The sequence below is a fragment of the Dipodomys merriami genome, unplaced genomic scaffold (assembly GCF_024711535.1).
Source record: "Dipodomys merriami isolate MVZ:Mamm:240054 unplaced genomic scaffold, mDipMer1.0.p SCAF_2401, whole genome shotgun sequence".
Lineage (NCBI taxonomy): Eukaryota > Metazoa > Chordata > Mammalia > Rodentia > Heteromyidae > Dipodomys > Dipodomys merriami.
The window spans coordinates 28,151-53,162 of NW_027203829.1; the positions used below are offsets into that span (position 1 = coordinate 28,151).

At 40.4% G+C, this 25,012-nt stretch overlaps 1 protein-coding gene across 12 annotated transcripts in view; it reads left to right on the forward strand.

Moving 5' to 3' along the window:
- The window catches only part of LOC138835910 (protein FAM114A2-like), a 47,618-nt gene extending 24,212 nt beyond the window's left edge, over positions 1–23,406 (forward strand). For 8 of the 12 annotated variants that reach the window (XR_011374780.1, XR_011374784.1, XR_011374782.1 and 5 more), the window contains 4 exons: positions 12,932–13,086; positions 14,939–15,060; positions 16,538–16,576; positions 23,285–23,406. Coding sequence is in view for 1 of the 12 variants with exons in the window: in XM_070034491.1 (XP_069890592.1) it covers positions 12,274–12,408; positions 12,932–12,943 (147 nt within the window). In the remaining 11 variants the exon portion in view is untranslated. Of the gene's footprint in view, positions 1–12,273; positions 12,409–12,931; positions 13,087–14,938; positions 15,061–16,537; positions 16,577–20,922; positions 21,039–23,284 lie in introns of all 12 variants that reach the window. The other 4 variants (XR_011374781.1, XM_070034491.1, XR_011374789.1 and 1 more) reach the window with 4 other exon arrangements.
- Positions 23,407–25,012: the final 1,606 nt, after the last annotated feature.

Here is a 25,012-nt window from a genome sequence, read left to right on the forward strand (position 1 = left end):
TTTTTTTTTTAATTTAATTTTATTTTATTTGAGAACATACTGTACAGAGGGGCTACAATTACATGGGCAGGATAATGCATACATTTCTTACCAAGCATTGCAGCCTCCTCCTTTGTTTACCCTTCACCTCCCTTCCCAGCCTCCCCCCTCCCCCCCCAATGATACCCCCCGCCCCCCCCCCACACCGACATTGTAAAGTTGGTTTTGACATGACATTTTGTACTTCTCATTGTTGCAACAGGTCCACCTGAATCCTTAAACGACTTGTTTATCCCCATCTCCTCCACATGTTATATTGACATCAAATATAGTGAAAGCGGGGGTTACACTGTGGGGGAGGGACATACAAAGCAACAAAGAAATAATCTTATAAATGCATTAGAAACACATGCATGAAAGAAACGAAAACATTAAAATACATATTTAAGGGTTCATTTTCCTAATATCACATTATCTGACCTTTTCCGCTTGACTCATACCTATACTAGATATTGCAAATAAGGGAAACCATGGGACCTATGCTTCTTTGGGCCTGGCTTACTTCACTTAATATAATTTTTTCCAAACCTTTCCATTTCCTAACAAATGGGGAAATGTCATTCTTTCTGATGGAGGCATAGAATTCCTTTGTGTATATATAGCACATTTTCTCGATCCATTCATCTACTGAGGGGCATCTGGCTTGGTTCCATATCTTAGCTATGGTAAATAATGCTGCAATAAACATAGTTGTGCTGGTAGCTTTAGTGTGGTCTTGTTTGTATACATTTGGGTAAATGCCCAAAAGTGGGATTGCTGGATCATAGGGGAGATCTATGTGAAGTCTTTTGAGGAACCTCCATACTGCTTTCCAAAGTGGTTGAACAAGTTTACATTCCCACCAACAATGAAGTAAGGTTCCTTTCTGTCCACATCCCCTCCAGCATCTGTTGTTGTTATAGTTCTTGATTTTTGCTTTTCTAACTGGTGTGAGGTGATATCTCAATGTTGTTTTGATTTGCATTTCTTTGATGGCTAGGGATGTTGAACATTTCTTCATGTGTCTATTGGCCATCCTTCTTTCTTCTTCAGAGAAGTTTCTCTTTAAGTCTTTCACCCACTTATTTATTGGGCAGTTGTTTCTTTGAGGATTTGTTGTTGGGTGGTTTAATTTTTTGAGTTCCAAGTATATTTTAGATATGAGACCCTTGTCTGTTGTATGGCTAGTAAAGATCTTCTCCCAATCGGTGGGCTTTCTATTGTCATTTGCCCTGCAGAAGCTCTGCAACCTTATGCAATCCCATTTGTCCAACCTTTCTTTGATTTGTTGTGCTTCCGGGTCTCTATTCAGAAAATTTCGGCCTGAGCCAAGGAGTCCTAGGGTTTCTCCTATTCCATCCTGTAATGTTTTCAGAGTGTCTGCTTTGAGTTCAAGGTCTTTGATCCATTTGGAGTTGATTCTGGTGCAGGGTGATATATAAGGATCTAGCTTTAGTTTTCTACATGTAGTTAACCAATTTTGCCAGCACCATTTACTGAAGAGGCTGTCTTTCTTCCATTCTATTGTTTTACCTTCCTTATCGAAGATTAGATGACTATAGGTCTGTAGGTTCATTTCTGGGTTTTCAATTCTATTCCATTGGTCCTGAGGTCTGTTCTTATGCCAATACCAAGCTGTTTTGATTACTATGGCTTTATAGTAGAGTTTGAAATTTGGTATTGATATTCCTCCAGCAGTGTTCTTTCCGTTGAGGAGCGTTTTTGCTATTCGGGGTCTTTTATTGTTCCATATGAATTTTGGGATTGCCTCTTCTATTTCCTTGAAGAATGAGGGTGGAATTTTGATAGGTATCGCGTTGAATTTGTAGATAGCCTTGGGAAGTATTGCCATTTTCACGATGTTAATCTTGCCAATCCAGGAGCATGGGAGGTTTTGCCATTTTTTAAGTTCTGTGTTGATTTCCTTTTTCAAGATTTTAAAGTTTTCATCATAGAGGTCTTTCACTTCTTTGGTTAAGTTAATTCCTAGGTACTTTATTTTTTGTGGGGCTATTACAAATGGAGTTGCTTTCCTAATTTCAGCCACACTTTTCTCATTGTTGGCATATAGAAAAGCCATTGATTTTTGGGGGTTAATTTTATACTCTGCTACTTTGCCAAAGTTTTGAATCAGCTTGAGTAATTTGGGAGTGGAGTCTATGGGATTCTTTAAATACAAGATCATGTCATCTGCAAAGAGGGAGAGTTTTATTTCTTCTTTCCCTATTTGGATCCCCTTTATGTCTGCATCTTGTCTTATTGCTGTAGCTAGGCATTCTAATACTAGATTGAAGAGAAGTGGAGAGAGTGGGCATCCTTGTCTTGTACCTGAGTTAAGAGGAAATGGCTTTAGTTTTTCACCATTGAGTATAATGCTGGCTGTAGGTTTGTCATATACAGCCTTTATTGTATTGAGGAATGATCCATGGATTCCTAATTTTTCCAGAACCTTCATCATAAAGGGTTGTTGGATCTTGTCAAATGCTTTTTCTGCATCTATTGAGATAACCATGTGGTTCTTATTGTTGCTCCTGTTGATGTGATGAATAATATTAATTGATTTGCGTATATTGTACCAGCTTTGCATCCCTGAAATGAATCCTATTTGATCATGGTGTATGATTTTTTGGATGAATTGTTGAAGTCGATTGGCCAAAATTTTGTTGAGAAGTTTTGCATCAATGTTCATCAAAGAAATGGGTCTATAGTTCTCTTTCTTTGATGAGTCCCTGCCTGGTTTTGGGATGAGGGTTATGATGGCTTCATAGAATGTGTTCGGTAGTGAGCTTTCTCTTTCAATTTCATTGAAGAGTTGGAGGAGTATTGGTGTGAGCTCTGCTTTGAAGGCCTTGTAAAATTCTGCTGTAAAACCATCTGGTCCTGGACTTTTCTTAGTTGGGAGGTCTCTTATTGCTCTTTCTATTTCAATGCTTGATATGGGCCTGTTAAGCTGGTTTAACTCATCTTGGTTCAGTTTTGGCATGTCAATATTTGCTAGCAAAAGGTCCATTTCTGTCAAGTTCTCAAACTTATTAGCATAAAGTTTTGAGAATTATTCCCTTATAATGTTCTGAATCTTGGTTGTTTCCGTGGTGATGTTTCCATTCTCATCTCTGAGTTTATTACTTTGGGTGTGTTCTCTCCTTTTTCTGATAAGGTTTGCTAAGGGTCTGTCAATTTTGTTAAGTTTTTCGAAGAACCAACTCTTTGTTTTGTTGATTCTTTCTATAGTTTTTTTGGATTCTAATTCATTTAATTCTGATTTAATTTTGATTATTTCTTTCCGTCTACTGGATTGGGGTTTATCTTGCTGCTCTTTTTCAAGGAGGTTTAGATGTGTCATTAAATTGTTAGTTTCAGATCTCTCCAATTTGTTGATGTAGGAGCTCAGAGCTATAAACTTGCCTCTGAGTACTGCCTTTGCTGTGTCCCAGAGGAGCTGGTAATTTGTGTGTTCATTTTTGTTGAATAGCATGAACATTTGATTTTCCTTTCTAATCTCTTCCATGACCCACTCATGATTCAGCAGTGTGTTGTTCAGCCTCCATGTGATACCGGACTTTCTTTGGTGGCTTTTGGTGTTGAGTTCTAATTTTATTCCCTTGTGGTCAGAGAGAATGCAAGGTATAACTTCAATGTTTCTGAATTTAGACGTTTGCTTTGTGGCCTAAAATGTGGTCTATTTTAGAAAACGTTCCATGTGCTGCTGAGAAGAACGTGTATTCTGATGCTGCTGGGTGAAATGTTCGGTAAATGTCTGTTAAGTCTAGTTGATCTATGCAGCTGTTTAGATCTGCGGTTTCTCTGTTGAGTTTTTGCCGAGTTGATCTATCTAGTGGGGAGAGTGGTGTGTTAAAATCCCCAACAATTAATGTCTTTGGATCTATATGGGATTTGAGGGAAAGTAGTGTTTCTTTGATAAATTTGGGTGCTCCATTGTTTGGCGAATAGATATTTAGAATTGTAATATCCTCCTGAAGGAGAGATCCTTTAATTAGTATGTAGCAACCTTCTTTATCTCTTCTCACGATTTTTAATTTGAAGTCTATTTTATCTGATATTAGGATTGCAACTCCCGCCTGTTTATGAGGGCCGTTTGCTTGGTAGATTTTGTTCCAGCCTTTAACATTGAAAATGTGTTTGTTTTTACGGGCAAGATGTGACTCCTGCAGGCAGCAGATAGAAGGGTCTTGTTTTTTAATCCAACTAGACAGTCTATGTCGCTTAATTGGAGAGTTCAGTCCGTTAACGTTAAGAGATAGGACTGAGAGGTATTTGGGAGTTCCTGCCATGTTATCCACCTTCTTGGGGGCTGCGAAAACTGGGTTCTTCCTAAGGTTCTTGGATTCTCAGTTTGGGTGCAGTTTCTTGGCCTTTGTTGAGGTCTTGTTGGTTTTCTATGTGTAGGACATCTTTAAGAATCTTTTGTAGGGTTGGTTTGGTGGAGATGTATTGTTTCAATTTTTCTTTGCTCTGGAAGGTTTTTATTTGGCCTTCAGTTATGAAGGAGAGTTTAGCTGGGTACAGTATTCTTGGTTGATAGTTGTTTGTTTTTAGGGCATGGCATACGTCATTCCAGGCTCTTCTTGCTTTGATTGTCTCTGCTGAGAAATCTGAGGTAATTCTAATTGGTTTCCCTTTATAGGTGATTACCCTTTTCTCCTTGACAGCTTTAAGGATCTTTTCCTTGGTCTGGGTTGATCCTGTGTGGATTATAATGTGATGGTGGGATGTCCTATTCTGGTCTGGTCTATTTGGGGTTCTAAAAGCTTCTTGTATCTGAATAGGCCTATCTTTTTGTATATTTGGGAAGTTCTCTGCTAGGATCCTGATAAACAAATTTCCTAGACCATTAACTTCTGTTTCTAGGTGCTCCTCTACACCCATTATCCTTAGATTGGGCCTTCTGATGGTGTCTTCCAGGTGTTGGATAGACCTATCATATTTCTTGGACTTGTCTTGGATGGTTGTATGTTCTTTCTCTATAATATCTAGGCTGTCTTCAATCCCTGAGATTCGATCTTCTGCATGGTCTAACCTGCTGTCAAGACTCTCTACTTTGTTTTTTATCTCTTTTCCTTCTAATTGGTCAGCTATGATGGCTTCAAGTTCTTTGTTGAAGCTCTGTTTTAGGTCTTGTATGAATTTCTTTACTTCCTTAATTTGGTGTTCAGTGTTTGTTCTCAAATCACTTAGTTGATTGGTTATGGTTTCTTTGGACTCCCATTCCTTCTGTTGGGTTCCATTCAGCATTCCCTTTGTGGTCTCCGTGACTTCCTTCAGCTCTTTGTTAATGGATTCCATGAATGCCTTTAGTGATCTTTGTGTATTCTCTACCTGGTCTCTCAATTCCTGAATTACTCTTTGATTAGCTTCCTCCCGTCTGTGGGATTCCTGCAGTTCTCTTTCCTCCCATTCGTGGGATTCCTGCAGTTCTCTTTGAGTGTTCTCTGCCTGCTCATGCCATTCCTCCCTTTCTCTTTGAGTATTCTCAAGTTGTTCACGCAAATCCTGTATCAGTTTTTGAGTACCATCCTCACGCTTATGATATTCCTGTATAAACTTCTGGGATGCCTCCTCTCTCTCCCTATCACGCTCATACAGAGTCCTTTGTACATTGTCAAACTTCTCATTTATCATGTTTGCTATTAGTGTTTGTAGAGCTATTTGGGAACTCTCCTCTGGATTATTCTTTATCTGTTCTAATCCCTGATTATCAAGATTGGGAATTGAGATACCCGAATTTGCCATTTTTCTTGTGTTTTTCCGGCTTACTCGGCCCATTTGAGATGAAGATTGCACCAGTTTTGTGCTAGAACACTATCTTAAGGCAACCATCAACCAAAGTTTGCCTTTGTACAGTCAATAGTCTACAGGTACAATCTATTCAACATCAAACAACTATATGTTAGACTTCGAACCACAGAAAAGAATTTGGAAAACCAGAAATTATTAGGATTAGGGAGAGATGTGGGTAAAAAATAGGAATAGATTGGTGTGGGGAGGCACAGGGAGAGTTAACTATGTCCTAATCACAATGCAGGAAATGGGTTGGGTAGGATGCAAGTAGAGAGAGAGAGAAAAAGAAGAGATGGAAAGGGGAATGAAGAGAGACCAGAAAAAAATAGAAACATAAAAATTAATGTTATTATAGAGGTTAAAAACCGTCTATTTAGAGAGGAATGTGAATATGTTCAGAGAAGGGGAGGGACATAGAGGAGATGTGAAAAACTTTAAGGATGGGAAAGGGAGAAGAAAAGATCAGAAGTTCAGTAGAGCTAGACAAAAAACAAAAAGATAATTAAGAAAGAAAGAAAAAGAGAAAGAAGACAGAAAAGAAAGGAAAACGCTCATTCACATATTCCTAAAATAAAAATTATAAGATGAGAAAAAAAAAGTTACTGGAAAACAATTATTTTTTCAGAAGAGGCAAAAATTAAAGATTAATAAAAGTTTTAGAAGGGAAAAAAATATATATATATGGTAACAAAAAACAAAAAACAAGCAAAAAAAAGAAAAGAAGAAGAAGAAAAAAAAAGAAAAAAAGAAAAAAAAGTCTTTTGATTTTTTTTTTTTGGGGGGGGAGGAGTGGGAAGAATCCTGTATCTCCCTTTTGTCTGTAACCAGTCTCTTGTTGGAGTCTCTGGTCAGCTTGAGGTCCTGTGGCTTGATTGGTTTCTTAAGTCGGTTGGTTGGAAGAGGCAGAATAATGCTCTGCTTTACCCAAGATTTTGAGATCCCCCTCCCAGGTTAGTTTTCTGGGAGGGTGATCTGCTTTGAGAATCACAAAAGAGGGGGATGTGGTGATGAGGCTAGGTTCTGGGTAGAGTTGAGGCCTTTCAACACACAGTAGCTTTTCCCTGGGGCTATTTTGTGATAAAGCTCACAGCGCCCAGCCTGGAGCCATTCTCAGGGTTTCTGTTTTTCAATTGATTGTGGTGGCTGCTAGAGGGAGGGGCAGCCTCTGGCTCTGGTTACCCTGTGAGTCAAGGCACTCCAATGGCTGGCGCCTGAGCTGGGTGACTTTTCCCTGGATGGAGCTGAGTCTGGCAGGTCACTTCGCCGTTAAGTTCTTGTGACCTGCTAAATGACTCGTTTTATTCCAAGGCCTGAGCTGGAGCTAGCAGCTCCTCCGAGCTTTGTCGGTATCCAAGATGGAGATCACCGGTGCTGGGGGGGGGAGGGGTGGCCTTCCCTCCTCTGCTCCCTGAGAAGGAGTGAGGACGTCGGGCTTGTACTCACGCCGAGTCTTGGATCCTGGGTCGTCTCTGGTCTGCAAACAGCAGGATGAAGATGTCCGCTCCTTGTCGGTTCTTGTTGGTGTTGAGTAGAATCCGCTCGTCCGCTGCGTCCGGCTCCTTCGTCCCGGACTCTCTGTGTCTCAGGTATGACCCCGCAGCAGTGGTCGCCGCCGCGACCCTGCCGCCGCAGCTGCAGCTGATGTGTTTCCTTGGCTTCCCCTCTGTTGTCTAACTCTCTGTCCTGTGATGGCACACTTGGTGTGATTCTCTGGCTTAGTCCTGTTCACTGGAACTCTAAAACTGCTTTCTATGCGAGAGCTTGTTCAGATTCCAGCTTCTCCTCCGCCATCTTCCCGGAACCTCTCCAGTTCTTTGTTTCTTAAGTCTTGTTAATTTTGTTGTATCAGCTAACATTTTGGATTTAACATCCACTTATCAGAGACACCATACACCATTTGTCTCTTTGCTTTTGGCTTACCTCGCTCAACATGATTTCTTCTAGCTCCATCCATTTCCCTGCAAATGTCATTATTTTGTCATTTCTAATGGCTACATAATATGCCATTGTGTATAGATACCACAATTTTTGGATCCATTCATCTGTGGTGGGGCATCTGGTTTGTTTCCATATCCTAGCTATTGTGAACAGTGCTGCAGTAAAGTGGAGGTGCATGTGTCCTTGTATACTGGTTCCTGTTGTTCAGGATAGATGCCTAGAAGTGGTATGACTGGGTCATAAGGGAGGTCAATATTTAGCTTTTTGAGGACCCTCCAGACTGCTTTCCAAAGTGGTTGTATAAGTGTACATTCCCACCAGCAGTGTAATAGGGTTCCTCTTTCTCCACGTCCCCTTCAGCATTTGTCATTGGCTGATTTGTGGATGTGGGACATTCTGACTGGGGTAAGGTGGTATCTCATGGTTGTCTTTATTTGCATTTCCTTCACCACCAGGGATGGTGAACATTCCCTCATGTGTTTCTTTGCCATTTTTTATCTCTTCATCTGAGAAGTCTCTCTTTAATTCCCTTGTCCATTTAGTAATTGGTTTGTTAGGTTTGAGAGGGATTAGTTTCTTTTTTTTTTTAATTTATTTTTTATTGTGAAAATACTGTACAGAGGGGTTAAAATTACATGGGCAAGATAATGAGTACATTTCTTATCAAGCATTGTAGCCTCCTCCTTTGTTTCCCCTACCCATCCCTTCCCATCCTCCCCCCGGCCCCATCACCAAATCTCCCCGCCCCCCCCCAAGTTGTAAAGTTCTTTTTTGACATAACAATTTGTACTTCTCATTGTTGCAACGGGTCCTCCTGTATCCTCATTTAAACGACTTGTTTTTCCCCTTCCCCTGGGATTAGTTTCTTGAGTTCCCTGTATATACTGGATATTAACCCCTTGTTTGATATATTGCTGGTAAATATTTTTCCCAATTAGTTGGTTGTCTTTTTAGCTTGGTTGCGATAGCTTTAGCTGTGCAGAAGCTTTTTATTTTAAGGTAGTCCCATTTGTCGAGTCACTCTCCTAATTTGTTGTGACTCTGGGACTCTGTTCAGGAAGTTTCTTCTTGTGCCTATAAGTTCAAGTGTCTCTCCTACTCTGTCCTGCAGTAGTTTCAGAGATTCAGGTTTAATGTTAAGATCTTTAATTCATTTTGAGTTGATGTTGGTGCATGGTGATAGGCTGGGGTCCACTTTTACTTTTCTGCATGTGGCCGCCCACTTTTCCCAACACCAGTGGTTGAAGAGGCTTTGTTTCTTCCATTGTATGCCTTTTAGCCTTCAATCTTAAGGACTAGTTTATCTTTACTGCTGCGCCCTGATTCCTCTGAATTCACTCTTATTCCTCAGGTTTTCAGTGAAATCTGTTCACTTTGGTTGTTTAAAAACCAGATGTTTCAGCATAGCTTGAGCTATGGGGATTGTGTTGCTTACTACTTATGCTAGTTCTTCTCCCAACTGTGTGACGTTACCTAGTGTTTGAACAGTGTATTACTCAGATAAAGACAAATCAGCACATCTGTAGATTCTTGGAAAATTTTACTTATATAGCTGTATCCTCTGAAGTTTTTTGACTTTAAAGTGGTAGCTGCTTCAGCCTTACCTGATACCAGACTTTATCCCTGACTTACATTGCCTGTGAGTGTTCTGTTGTCTGTAGGTTCTCCTCTGTGTGTTGGGGTTTGGAACTTTTCTCTAGGCAGAAAGCCCAGCTGTGGGGTTGACTTTGTTTCTCTTTTCTCCTGGACCAAAGTGGTTTTTTTTTGTCTTTTTGTGTAGTATCTAAAAATAGTTCTTTCTTCTATTTTGTCTGGTTTTCTAGTTGCTGTATAGGAAGGCAAGTGTAGAACTTGAAAGCAAAAGTTCTCTCCATAATAGAGTGTTTGATATAATATAGTTAAATTACTTGGTGTACTAGTTGATCTAGTATAAGATTTTTAAAGGTAAACAGAACTAATTATTCTTGAAACATACTCATCTTTGTAATGTATATTGATTCCCATACTAAGAATCAGCATAGTCTTTTAGGACAAAGTTGAGCTATAATTTTCATACAGTAAAACTTTTTTTCTGCAATATGCCTTTGTGTTGAGAAATAATGGTTATGTTAATACTGTATAATCACAGTATATTGTGATGCACAGATACAGAATATTTTCTGTATTTGTATGGCTCACTGAGATATAAGAATATTTTCATTATCTGAGGGAGTTCCTTCATGCCAGTTTGTAGCCACACCTTTCTGTCTGTTCACAGCATTTGCCAACCATTGATCTGTTTCTGACTATAGTTTCCCCTTGTTTAGAAAAATGTTTACTATGTGCAGATCAATATTTTTTTTTCTTTTGCCAGTCCTGGGGCTTGAACTCAGGATTTGAGTGTTGTCCCTGACCCTTTCTGTACTTAAGGCTAGCACTCTACCACTTGAGCCACAGCACTATTTCCTAAATTTTTTGAGAAGTCATTTGAAAATAAGAATCTCATGGACTTTCCTGTCTGGGTGGCTTCGAATATGATCTTCAGCTCTCAGTCTTCAGAGTAGCTGAGAAGCTAAGATTGCAGGCACGAGTCAGCAGACCACCATTGCCTGGCTATTGGAACCTTTCTTTCTTTCTTTTGGCAATATGAAGTACCACTTGAGCCACATCCTTAGTCCTTTCTTCTGCATGCCTCTATCTATCTACCTATTTACCTGTCTATCTATCTGTCTGTCTGTCTATCTATCTATCTATCTATCTATCTATCTATCTATCTATCTATCTATCTATCTATCTATCTGTCTGTCTGTCTGTCTGTCTGTCTGTCTGTCTGTCTGTCTGTCTGTCTGTCTGTCTGTCTATCTATCTATCTATCTATCTATCTATCTATCCATCTATCTATCTACAGGGAGTAGTTATTATTTTGCTCTATATTCTCAGAGATGTCAGTTCAAAATGGCAGGGAGGGCATGGCAAAGCAGAATCAATCATACGATGGCAACTAGAAAGCAGAAATAGCTAGTTTGTTTTTGGTTCTGATCATCGGTTTTGCTTGTGCTGGCTTTGGACTACAATTCTGCCTCTACTTTGTAAGCAGCTGTGATTATAGGCATACACTGTGTCTTTGGATTCTCTTTTTATTCTTTTCACTCTGTAGCCCGAGCATCCTTGAATGGATATGAATGTAGCTTAGGCTCGCCTCAGACTCACAATACTCATATCTTAGTCTCTAGAGTATTGGCATTATAGGCATGCACTACACTACAATATTTGGTTATACTTTAGCTTTATGCTTTATATTTTTTCTTAATTTTCATACTGAAAATTAAAACAGTGAATTTTCATAATGTGAACTTGTTCAGAATCTTTTTTTTTTTTTTTTTTTTTTTGTCGGTCATGGGGCTTGAACTCTAGGCCTGGGCTTTGTCCCTCAGCTCTTCAGCTCAAGGCGAGCGCTCTACCACTTGAGGTACAGCGCCACTTCCGGTTTTCTCGTGGTTTATTGGAGATAGGAGTCTATCGGTCTTTCCTGCCTGGGCTGGCTTTGAACCGCGATCCTCAGATCTCGGCCTCCTGAGTAGCTAGGATTACAGGTGTGAGCCACCAGCGCCCAGCATTGTTCAGAATCTTTAAGAGACTGTATGCCCCTTCTAGGAAGATAACTATAGTCCTGACTTTTATCTTAGATTAATTTTGTTTGCTTTTATACTTTACATACTTATAGTACATTTTGTATCTAGCTTCTTCCACAACATTTTTGTATTATTTGACCATGTTGTATTTTGGATGTGGTATTCCATTTTGTCACTATGTTATATTTTATTTATCCCACAGTGAAATAGTTTCCGTGTTGTAGCTATCACAAATACGGCTGCTCTGAATATTTTTGTTTATGTCTTTTTTTTGGCCAATACTGGGGCTTGAACTCAGGGCCCAGGCACTGTCCCTGAGCTTCTTTTGCTCAAGGCTATCACTCTACCACTTGAGTCACAGTGCTATTTCCTGTTGTACTGAGGAATTGTTCTCAGGGATTCATGCATGCTAGGCAAGCACTGTACAATTAAGCTGTCTTCTGATGAACCACTACACATATGTAGCATAGTAGATACTGGCCAGTTTTCCAAAGAGGAGAACCTACTATGGTTCCACATGCGGTGTGTATTTATTTCCCTTGCTGTTCCACATTCTTCCCAGTACTTAGTATTGTAAGTCACTCTTAAAGAATTGAAACATATAAATGGTTGGGCACTGGTGGTTCATGCTTGTAAACCTAGCTCTTCAGGAAGTTGAGACCTGGGGTTGTGGTTCAAAGACAGCCCAGGCAGGAAAATCTGCAAGACTCTTCTCTCTAATGAACCAGCAAACAAAGTAGGAAGTGGAGCTGTTCCCCAAGTGGTAGAGTACTATCCTTGAGGAAAACAGCTCATAGACATCACCTAGGCCCTGAGTTTTAAGTCCCTGGACTGCCACAAACCCCCCACAATATATGCAAATGTATTTTCCCAGTATAGTAGTAATGACATTGATGTTGCTATCTAGGGAAAGGACATTATTAGCGGGGGTTTAGATGCCTTAGAATTCATTGGGAAGAAGACAATGGATGTAATAGCAGAACGGGATCCTGTATTTAAAATGACTAAGGGTTTGATGAACCGGAATTCTGCACTGTCTCAGGTACTGTTACCTTTACTGGTTTGATTGCTGTTTTCTGTTGTTTGTGTGTTTTTTTTTTTTTAATTTGAATTTTTCCCTTTGTTACCTTGGGACTTTGTTAGTGTGTTTTCTTGTAAAGAATTATCAATGCATTATAAAATTAAGGCATTTTTTATGGGCTGGATTTTTTTTATGGGTTTGTCTAATGCTTAGACAAACAGCCAGCTCTTTTCTTTCTGCAGTCGCCTCTGTCAGTGCAGTACAAAATCCTGAGCACTGTCAAGATTACTTATTAGGTTACTGTTGAAACCACTTTTGGAAATGCATGTGGCTCCTTAGGTGCTGCTGTCTAGCATCAAATTTTGTTTAGCTTCTTTTTTATTTCTATGCAGCTCCTGATCCTTAGTGAATTTGACTTGCTGAATGAAGGGTAGTACTTTATACTAGAACTTATACTAGAACTTAGCTTTGCTTCTTTCCACTCTTAAAAACTTTCCCTTGAGCTCTTATTATTTGCTGCATCTATGCTTCCATCTCTTTTTAGGTTTTACAGTAAGAGGCCAAGGAAAAAGAAGAGCTAACACCTCCAATGAGGTAGCCATGGAAATAGACAAGAAAACTCATTGTGAGCTACCCTTTGATGAACTTCAAGAACATCTAGAAGTTCTGGCGATGCTTTCCCAAGAAAGTGAAATAAAGGTAATTCCAATCCCAAACTCCCAGCTGAAAAGAGTCTTCAAAGAAAAAACGTTGCATGGTTTCTTTTCACTTTGTATATTTGGAAGATGAAATGTGTCTCTGAAGGAGATGTGGGTTGCTGGAAATATTATAATAGAAGAAAAATATCCCCTACTGTTTAATTGTTAGAAATAGTGAATAAGTCAAATATTTCTCTTAAAATTATAGAAAAAGAACAGGGCTGGGAAGGTGGCTCAGCGGTAGAGCGCTTGCCTTGCATGCCTGAGGCCCTGGGTTCGATTCCTCAGCACCACATAAGCAAAAAGAAAAAGAACAGAGGTCTTAGTATAAGATATCCTTTTCTTTCACTTTAGTCTTTCATTTTCTGTTTTTTCTCCAGTGTCATGGGTTTTTAGGTGTCAAAAAGCCTGTTATAGCTGCTAATTTGTATATAATTTCCTGTTAGTTCATCTCCTCTGATAATCTAAGACAATCTTTCTTCTTCTTCTTCTTCTTCTTCTTCTTCTTCTTCTTCTTCTTCTTCTTCTTCTTCTTCTTCTTCTTCTTCTTCTTCTTCTTCTTCTTCTTCTTCTTCTTCTTCTCCTTCTCCTTCTTCTCCTTCTTCTCCTTCTTCTCCTTCTCCTTCTTCTCCTTCTCCTTCTCCTTCTCCTTCTCCTCCTTCTCCTTCTCCTCCTTCTCCTTCTCCTTCTCCTTCTCCTTCTCCTTCTCCTTCTCCTTCTCCTTCTTCTTCTCCTTCTTCTTCTTCTCCTCCTTCTTCTCCTTCTCCTTCTTCTCCTTCTTCTCCTTCTTCTCCTTCTTCTCCTCCTTCTCCTTCTTCTTCTCCTTCTCCTTCTTCTCCTTCTTCTCCTTCTCCTCCTTCTCCTCCTTCTCCTCCTTCTCCTCCTTCTCCTCCTCCTCCTCCTCCTCCTCCTCCTCCTCCTCCTCCTCCTCCTCCTCCTCCTCCTCCTCCTCCTCCTCCTCCTCCTCCTTCTCCTTCTTCTCCCTCTCCTTCTTCTCCTTCTTCTCCTTCTTCTCCTTCTTCTTCGTTGGTCTTGGGGCTTATACTCTGGCCCTGAGTGCTGTGCCTCAGCTCTTCAGCCCAAGGCAGGCACTTACCACTTGAGCCACAGCAACACTTTCAGTATTTATTCTGGTGGTTTATTGGAGATAAGAGTTTCATGGCTTTTCCTGCCTGGGCTTCGAAGTCATGCTTAAGCACTGATAATTTTCATTTATCTTTTGGCCTATATTACTTTTGGAAATACAAATTCTGTCTAGTTTCCAATAATATCTACCCTTTAGTGTTACGGTTATTAAAAAAATTAGTTCTGGCTCTAATCCTAGCTCAGGAGGCTGAGATCTGAGGTTAATTGAAAGCCACACCAGACAGGTTATTTTTGATAAACAACTCAGAAAGCTGGAAGTAGTGCTGTAGCTCCAAGTGTATATCCGCTATCCTTGAGAACAAAGAGCCTCAGGGATAGCTCCCGGGTCAAGCTCCAGGATCTGAAAAAAAAAAAAATTACTACTGGGTACTGCAATCCTAGCTATTTAGGAGAATGAAATCTGATGATTATGGTGGGAAGCCAGCTCAGATAAGAGTGTCTGTGAGACTTTTATCTCCAATTAACCACCAAAAAGCTGGAAGTTGTGCTGTGGTTCAAATAATGCAGTGCTAGACTTGAGCACAAAAGCTACGCCCCCAGGCCTTGAGTTCAAGCCCTAGGACCAACACAAACACACACACACACACACACACACACACACACACACACACACACACAGAGCTGTGCTGGCATGAGCTCTTCAGTCTTTTCTCCTTATGAGATTTTTTTCATTAATATTTACACAATATTTTATTATTTTCATTCAGGTGAAATCTTTCCTTAATTCTCTGAGTGGAGAAGAATTAGAGGCTCTAATATTTGAATTAGAACAACTCAGAAGCATTTTCCCTAGCAGAATTTTATGAGGAAGAGGAAGAAGAGAAAAAAGGTAATATGAAAATTCAGAATCGGAGTGGGAAGATGCAATGTATTTATTATTACTAGAGTATTTATTATTACTAGGGTATTTATTATTATTATTAATATTATTACTAGATTATTTATTATTACTAGAGTAATTTGTGTGTTTGTGTGTGTGCACGCACAATGCCTGTGCTGGTCCTGGGGCTTGAACTCAAGGTCTGCTTGCTGTCCCTGACCTTCTTTGCTTAAAGTTAGACCTTTAAGGACTTGAGCCACACCTCTACTTCCAGCTTATTTTTTGTGATTAGAGATAGGAGTCTCATGGAGTTTTCTTCCTAGGCTGGCTTCCAACTGTGATCCCGAGATCTCAGCTGCCTGAGTAGCAGTCTGACAAGGATAGCCACTGGCACCCTGCATCTCTCTCTTTTTTGCAGTGAGAATTTTCATGTAGAATTCTTTTTGCAACTTTCCCCCATCTAGGTGTTCAGACACGTCAGCCTCTTGCTTATGTCTTCTTTTTTTGTTCCCTGTCAGACTCCTCTTAGCATCCCTCATACTGATATTGTTCATACACCCCTGCCAGTGATTACAGAGTTTGTCCTCAGTTTGGCTGATGTTTCTTTATATCTCTGGATACTTCATCTGTGCCTTGTGACTTGTGGGATCCTTAATCCCATCTTGAATTGAGGCAGAAAAGGTGGTAGTACCTAAAACATGAGTGACAATCTTCCCCCTCCCTGCCTCCACAATTTAAAGCCTGTATCTCTTAGAAAATATGAATGTTGAAGCTGCTCATTTTTTATAGTAATTAGGTAATGTGGCAGTTAGTATAAAATGTAATTTCTGGACAAATGAATCTTAAGGTTGTTTTATTTTAACATTTAATTAGATATATTTCTAAGACATATTATCTGCTAATTGGCTATTTTAAGAAAGTGGAATCCAATGAATTCAGTTTTGTCTTATTTTTTTAAGCTGGTCCTAGGACTTGAACTCAGGGCTTGGATGTTGCCCTAAGCTTTTTTGCTCATGGGTAGTGCTCTACCACTTGAACCACTGCACCACTTCTGGCTTCTTCTGAATAGTTCATTGGAGATAAGAATCTCACAGACTTTTCTGCCTGGGCTGGCTTTGAACCATGATCCTTAGATCTTAATTTCCTGAGTAGCTAGGATTACAAGCATGAGCCACCAGTGCCTAGCCCATTTGTAGTGTTTAAATGAACTATTTACTTTGCCATGGAATGACATTTTCACTCTGAAGTATACAAGTGGTCATAGAGACTAGAATTTTATTTGGTGAACATTTCTTAAAAGTGAATGAAATGAGCCTTTACCACGAGAAAAGCAACGATGTATGAGTCATGATACACATTGAAACTAAGTTTCAATTTTGTAGAATGTATTTATTGCTCTGTTGAGCTTTGTAGCTTCCCAGTGCTGTTTACAGACTATGCTGATGAAATCTGTGTTGATAATAACAGCTATATTCATTGATTTCAGGACAGTTGGTCAGCATTTGGAAGATTTGTGTGACTCAGTGTGAGTATTTTCCCATTATTTAATGTGTGATGTTAGCAAATCATGTACAGGCAAAAGAAAAGAAAAGACTAACTGATTTTAATTTAATACATCCAAGCAGAAAATCTTATGGTATAGCTTCAGGCTCATTGCTATGTATCTCATTACAACTAAATTTTAAGAGATGACCACTAGTTGAGTTTTAGTGTAATATTAAGGAGTATGCCAGCATTAGCTTTATTGATAATCTGAGAAGGCAACTAAAATACTTCTTCCTTTTCTAACTAAGTGACTTTGTAAGGTAGATTTTCTGCATATACTTGAAACAACATAACCCAACAGACAGTATAAAAGCAGATGAGAGAATACAGGTGTCTTTCATTAGGCTAAAGGATGAAGAGATTTATTAAAGATGTAAAACAATGGGACTATTCTGCTGAAATTTTACCTTTTTTGGAAAATACAGTTTTTTTTCAATAAGTGTATATTAATAAGTAGTGTTTCTTTTCTTTCTTTTTTTTTCTTTTTGGTGAGTTGTATGGAGTAAACTTTGGGCTTGGGTGCTGACCCTCAGCTCTTTAGCTCAGTGCTAGTATCCTACCACTTGAGCCACAGCACCACTTACAACTTTTTCTGCTTATGTGGTGCTCAGTAATTGAACTCAAGGCCTCATGCATACAAGACACTCTACCACTAAGCCACCTTCCCATCCCCAGTGTTTTTGTTCTTAAGTTTACAAAACTACCATAAGCACTTGAGTTCTAAATTTTCTTTTGTTTGGGTTGTGAAACTAGGACTCAATACCTGATGCTTTGCTCATTAGCTGAGTTCTACTTTTTAACATATCTGTCTGTTTCTCTCGTGTGTGTGTGTGCGTGCACATGCAAATGCATGTGTATCCCCTATTTTTTATTTAATTTATTTATTTTTGTGCCAGTCCTGGGGCTTGAATTCAGCACTTAGGCATTGATCCTGAGCTGTAGTCTACCACTTGAGTTATAGTTTTACTTCTGGGTTTTTTTTGTTTTGTTTTGTTTTGTTTTCTAAGTAGTTTATTGGAGATAAGAATCTCATTGACTTTCCTGCTCCAGCTAGCTTTTAATAGCAATCTATAGATCTCAGTCTCCTGAGTGTGTAGCTAGGATTACTGGTGACAGCCACCAGTTCCTGGCTCTACTAACATTTTTTTTTGTCGGTTGTGGGGCCTAAACTCTGGGTCTGGGCACTGTCCCTCAGCTCTTCAGCTCAAGGCTAGCGCTCTATCACTTGAGCCACAGTGCCACCTCTGGCTTTTTCTACTTATGTGGTGCCGAGGAATCGAACCCAGGACCTCATGTATGCAAGGCAAGCACTCTACCACTGAGCCACCTTACCTTTTTAATTAGCTCTTTGGGAGCTCTCAAAATTTAAGAGTATTAAGAGGTCCTGAGACTAGCATGTTTGAGAGCTGCCAGATGAAAATTTTCCAAATATTAGTGCTTTTAAAGATGGCTCTCTGTTTACTTCTTTGAACTGTCAGTGTGCTTGCCACTGATATCTCTAAACCTCATTTGATTTTTTTTTTGTTGTTGTTGTTGGTTAATATTGTAAGGTCTGCTCCTGGATGGCGAGCAGACTCCACCCTCCTCACAGCAAAGTCTCCACCCAGTAACTGCATTACCTAGGCAACTGGAACACCTGGAAGAAGTCACATTTGCATCCACTGAGGTCATATCTGAATTTGATGTGGCCACACCTTTCTCTGCCCGTACCCTAGATAAGGCCTAGCCCAGGCCCAGACACTCTCTCTCTGCTCTCTCTCTGCTCTCTCTGCTCTTTTCTAGCTCTTTCCTCTCTCTTTCCTCTCTTTCCCAGCTCTCTCTCATTCCAAGGCCTTTCCCAGCCATGTGGAGTTCCAACCTTGCCTGGTCCCAGCAGGTCTACTATCCCTTACCTGAATAGCACGTGCATGGTGCTGTTCTTACTAGGCTATCTCTTTTTTTAAAACCTAACAAGTGAGATAAGTGTCCTATGGCTGTAACTACTCAGGAGGCTGAGATCTGAGGACCTCAGTTGGAAGCCAGCCCAGACAGAAAAGTCCTTGTGAGACTCTTATGTCCAATTAACCACTCAAAACCCAGAAGTGGTGCTATGGCACAAATGGTAGAGCACAAGGCTTGAGTACAAGAGGCCCAGGGACAGCACACAAGTCCTGAGTTCAAGCCCCACAACTGTCAAAAAATACAGAAAGGAAAAAAGTACTACCGGAAGCCAAGATGACTATCCAGACAGCTTGGTATTGGCATAAGAACAGACATCAGGACCAATGGAATAGAATTGAAATCCCAGAAATGAACCTACAGACCTATAGCCATCTAATCTTCGATAAGGAAGCTAAAACAATAGAATGGAAGAACGACAGCCTCTTCAGTAAATGGTGCTGGTAAAATTGGTTAACTACTTGTAGAAAACTAAAGCTAGATCCTTATATATCACCTTGCACCAGAATCAACTCCAAATGGGTCAAAGACCTCGAAGTCAAAGCAGACACTTTGAAAACATTACAGGATGGAATAGGAGAAACCCTAGGTCTCCTTGGCTCAGGCCGAAATTTTCTGAATAGAGACCCGGAAACACAACAAATCAAAGAAAGGTGGGACAAATGGGATTGCATGAAATTGCAGAGCTTCTGCATGGCAAAGGACATAGCTAGCAAGATCAATAGAAAGCCCACGGATTGGGAGAAGATCTTCACTAGCCATTGAACAGACAAGGGTCTCATATCTAAAATATACTTGGAACTCAAAAAATTAAATCCCCCAACAACAAATCTGCAAAGAAAAAACTGCCCAATAAACAAGTGGGCTAAAGACTTAAAGAGAAACTTCTCTGAAGAAGAAAGAAGGATGGCCAACAGACACATGAAGAAATGCTCAGCCTCCCTAGCCATAAAAGAATTGCAAACCAAAACAACATTGAGATACCACCTCACTCCAGTTAGAATGGCAAAAATCAAGAACTCTAACAACAACAGATGCTGGAGGGGATGTGGACAGAAAGGAACCTTACTTCATTGTTGGTGGGAATGTAAACTTGTTCAACCACTTTGGAAAGCAGTATGGAGGTTCCTCAAAAGACTTCAGATAGAACTCCCCTATGACCCAGCAATCCCATTTTTGGGCATTTACCCAAATGTTTACAAACAAGACCACACTAAAGCTACCAGCACAACTATGTTTATTGCAGCATTATTTACCATAGCTAAGATATGGAACCAACCCAGATGCCCCTCAGTAGATGAATGGATCAAGAAAATGTGGTATATATACACAATGGAATTCTATGCCTCCATCAGAAAGATGACATTGCCCCATTTGTTAGGAAATGGAAAAACGTGGAAAACATTATATTAAGTGAAGTAAGCCAGGCCCAAAGAAACATAGGTCCCATGGTTTCCCTTATTTGCAATATCTAGTATATATATATGAGTCAAGCGGAATAGGTCAGATAATGTGATGTTATGAAAATGAATCCTTAGATATGTATTTTAATGTTTTTTTCCTTTCATGCATTTGTTTCTAACGCATTTATAAGATTATCTCTTTGTAGCTTTGTATGTCCCTCCCCCACAGTATAACCCTGCTTTCACTATATTTGATGTCAGTATAACTTGTGTAGGAGATGGGAAAAAACAAGTCGTTTAAGGATACAGGTAGACCTGTTGCAACAATGAGAAGTACAAGTTGTCATGTGGAAAATGAGCTTTACAATGTTGGTGGGGGGGCAAGCCGGGAGGATTGGGTGGGCGGTTGCGGGGGGAGGCTGGGAAGGGATGTGTAATGTAAACAAAGAGGAGGCTGCAATGCTTGATAAGAAATGTACGCATTAACCTGCCCATGTAATTGTAACCCCTCTGTACAGTGTGCTCACAAAAAATAAAAATAAAATAAAAGAAAAAAAGAAAGAAAAAAAAAAGAAAGTTGAGAGCCAAGGTTCAAAGCCATCCTAGGCATGAAAATCAATGAGACGTTTTTCACCAATTAACCAGCAACAGGTAGGAAGCAGTAGAGCTCTACCCTTGAGTAAAACTCAAGTTTTAGCCCAGGAGCAGCATAAATGAAAAGAATTCTCATTTACTTTCCTGCCCAGGCTGGATTCAAACCACAAATGCTCAGATTTCAGCTATTTGAGGAGGTAGGATTATAGGTGTGAACCATATTTTTAAAATCTTGAATTGGCTCTAATATTTTTGTCCTTCTTTTCACTTAATTTATTATTCTTTTTCTCTTTTTCACAAGTTTGGGTCATCCAGCTTATTATTAGGGCTGGCCACTCTTTCTGGGTTTTTGTTTTGAAGTTTTTTTGTGGATTTTTGTCCCAACCTGCAGGATGTCAACGAGGGCGATGAACCTAAACGAGAAGGAATGAAGGGACAAGAGACATGAAGAATGACAGCAAGACAGGGATTCTGATCAAGCTGCAAATTTTTATTTTTCACACAGGGGTATTTATATGCTTGGAATAAGGAAGCTTTTAAATTGGCCATTAAGGAAGCTTTTTCATTGGCCATAGCAGCTGCAGGATGTTTGCGTAGGGCAGGGTGAAAGGGTGGTCATTAGCAGCTGCAGGATATTTGCATAAGGCAGGATGAAAGGGTCGGATTTCTGAGAGTGGTTCTGTAAACTCAGCCACAAGATGTTCCAGTGAGATAGTCAAGCCTATCTTCATGTTGAGAGACTCCTTTTGGCTCCCAACAGATTCTTTTTTTTTGAGCTTTTTATAGTACTTGAACTCCAGGCCTGGTCATTATTCCTAATTTTTTCTCAAGACTAGTAGGCTTCCCACCTCAAGACAGTTCAAATTGTGGCTCTTTATGTATTTTTCTTTCTTTCTGCATTTATTTTAGGTGATGCTCTTATGGCTTGTACTCAGGACTTGGGCATTTTTGCCGAGTTTTTGTTGTTGCTGTATTTTTTTTTCTTCATTGCTGGTCCAAGGGCTTGAACATAGGGCCTGAACTTTTGCTAGTCATAAAATCAGGGCAGAGCCACTGTGTCTGAGGTTTTTCCCTTTTCTTTCTCAAGACTAGCAGTCTCTATGGCTTGAGCCACAGATAAAGTTCTGGCTTTATTTATTTATTTATTTTCATTTTTGTTGCTAGGGCTTCAACTCATGACATGGCCACTCTTCTGAGGCTTGAAGTCAGGGCAGGGCCACTGTGAATGAAGCATTTTTTGTATTGTTTGTTCTCAAGGCTAGCATACTTTAACAGCTTGAGCAACAGCTGCATGAATGGCTTTGTTTATATAATGTTCTCTACCACCCCCACCAGGCAAAAGTTGTAAAGTTCATTTTTTGAAATAATTTCTTGTACATCTCATTGTTGCAATAGGTCTAGCTGTATCCCTATTTAAACAATTTGTTTTTTCCCTTCACCTTCACAAATTACGCCAACATCAAATACAGTGAAAATGGGGGAGTTATTTATTTATTTGGTTCTGGTCCTAGGGCTGGAACACAGGAAGTGGTGACTGTTCCTAAACCTGAAATCAGGGCAAGGTCACTGTGCTGGAGTCTCTCCCATGTCCTGAGCAAGGCTGGCAGGCTCTAAAACTTAAGCCACATTTTAACATCTGGCTTTGTAAAACAAATTTGGTGATTCATAAGGGATAAGTTTCTTATGGAGGAGCTGGGAAATGGCTCAGTGGTAAAGTGCTTGCCTTGAGCTGAAGAGCTAAGGGACACCATCCAGAGCTGGAGTTCAGGCCCCACAACCCATAAAACAGAAAAAAGAAAAGAAAAAAAAAGCTGAGTGCCAGTGGCTTACGCCTGTAATCCTAGCTACTCAGGAGGGTGAGATCTGAGGATTGCAGTTCAAAGCCAGACTGGGAAGGAAAGTCCATGAGACAATTATCTCCACTAAATCACCAGAAAACCAGAAGTGGCCCTGTGGCTCAAGTGGTAGAGCACTAGCCTTGAGCTGAAGAGCTTAGGGACAGTGTGCAGGCCGAGTTCAAGCCCCATGACCAACCCCAAAAAAAGAAAGATTCTCATGGGAAGACAGGGACATTAGCCAGGCTCTAAAATCAGAGGATGGTGGTTCAAAGCCAGCCAGGGCAGGAAAGTTGTTGAGACTCTCATCTCCAATTAATCACCAAGAGCTTGGAAGTAGAATAGTTCTAGTCTTGTGCAAAACAGCACAAGTTCAGGCCCCAGGACTAGCACACATAAAACCAAGTGTCATGGAGCTTCCTGCCCATGTTGACTATGAACCACAATCCTAAAATTTCAGCTTCCACAGTAGCTAGGATTATAGGCATGAGCCACTACTTAAAAATATTTCATTGACTTCTCTCTTCTTCTTCTTCTTTGTGTGTGTGTGTGTGTGTGTATGTGTGTGTGTGTGTGTGTGTGTGTGTGTGTGTGTGTGTGTGTGTCCGTCCTGGTGCTGGTTCTAGACCCTTGAACTCTGGAGCCTAGCCACAGTCTCTGAATTTGTTTTTCTTTTATTTTTAATGCTGTTTCTAGGCTTTGTATTCAGGGCCTAGTCCTTGTCCCTGAGTCATTCTTTTGTTGCTGGTGGTGGTGGTCCTAGGGCTTGAACATAGGGCCTGGTCACTTCCTGGGTTTGAAACCAGGGCAGGGCCACTGTGTATGAGGGATTTTGTTGTTCATTTTCCCTCAAAGCAAGCAGTCTCTGTGGCTTGAGCCACACAGATCAACTTCTGGCTTCTTTTACTTTTTTGGCAGTTCATGGAAGATAAAAATCTCATAGAAGATAAGAGTACTGTATCAGCACCTGAAATCTGAGGATTGGGGTTGAAAGCCCAGGCAGGTAAGTCCATAAAACTTATCTCCATTTCATCCCCCAAAGAAAGGAAGTGGCAGAATGCTACCTTTAAGAAAAAAAAATTCTATTTCAACCCCTGGGTTCAACACCCACACCTGATACATACTCACAAATTCCTAAGGGACTTTTCTGCCTGGGTTGCCTTGGAACCCAGATCTTCAAGTTCTGTCTTTTGTGTAGCTTGAGCTCCAGGTATAAACCAGCAATTCTCTTGGCTTTTGTGCTCATCTTCCACTCTGATTTTTATTTGTGTATTTGTATTTAATTGATTAATTAGTAGTAGTCCTACCTGGGCCTGGTCACTGTTATTTTGCTTTTTCATTCAAGGCTGTTGCTTTACCACTTGATCCACAGCTCTACTTCTGGCATTTTTGCTGGTTAGTTGGAGATCAGAGCCTCATGGAATTTCCTGCCCAGGTGGGCTTTTAACCACCATCCTGAGATTTCATGCTCCTAACTGGCATTACATGTCAGCCACCAAAAAGTGCCTGGCTCACTCAATTTTAATATTTTTTTTTTGGTTGGTCATGGGGCTTGAACTCTGGGCCTGGGCGCTATCCCTCAGCTCTTCAGCTCAAGGCTAGTGCTGTACCACTTGAGCCACAGCGCCACTTCCGGCTTTTTTCTTTTTTGCTATATGGTGCTGAGGAATCAAACCCAGGGCCTCATGCATGCAAGGCAAGAGCTCTACCACTGAGCCACCATCCCAGCCCTCAATTTTAATATTCTTAATAGGCTCTTACAGTCTTTTTATTCACATGATGATGATGATGATGATGATGATGATGATGATGATGTGCTGGTCATAGGTTTGAAATCAGGGCATGGGTGCTGTCCATGATCTTCCAGTTGAGCCTCAGCTCAAGTCCTGGACTTTATTCCTTTTTGCTTCTTTCTTGGTGGTTAATTTGAGAGAATTGTCTCATAAAAAACCTTGGCACTACTCAGGAGGTTGAAATCTGAGGATTGTGGTTTCAAGCCAGTCCTGACAAGAAAATCCAAAACACCCTTTTCTTTTTCTTTTTGTTGTTGTTGTTGTAATGACAAAGGTGAGGTGCAGTGGAGTTGCAGTTTCATTAACAGGTAAAAAGGATGTTTGTTTTGGAGCAATAGCCTCCCAAAGTACACTGCCTCCTGACTAGGGATGGTCCACTGATGGTTAGAATGACTTGTCTTCCTTCTATGACCCTATTACCCTGGTAACCGATTGTTTACAAAGATGTGATCCTGACACCTTAGCAACATGAGAAGGGACAATATCATTCCTAGGTTGGGATGAAAACCAAGTGGATCCCCCCATTTGGTGTGCTGTCTCGCTCTGGGGGGCCAGGATGATAGTGCACCCTTCTGTGAAGAAGGAAAATGACTTGAACAATTCTGTACTCTTTGTTCATTTCTGACAGATGAGGGCTGTAGATATATTCATGGACTTATCTAGGGACAAGCAGGGAATTTTCTAGGATCTCCATTGTGTCTAGGAAGGAAGGGCCTCAGGTTTTGCTGCAGAGAGATGCATCCTACAGTGCGGTTGCAGCAGCCCTGGCTTGCTCCAATGCCAGTGATTTCCCAGATCAGCAATATACCTGGACCCAGGAAATGTCACCTTATGCAGATGAAATAACTCTCAG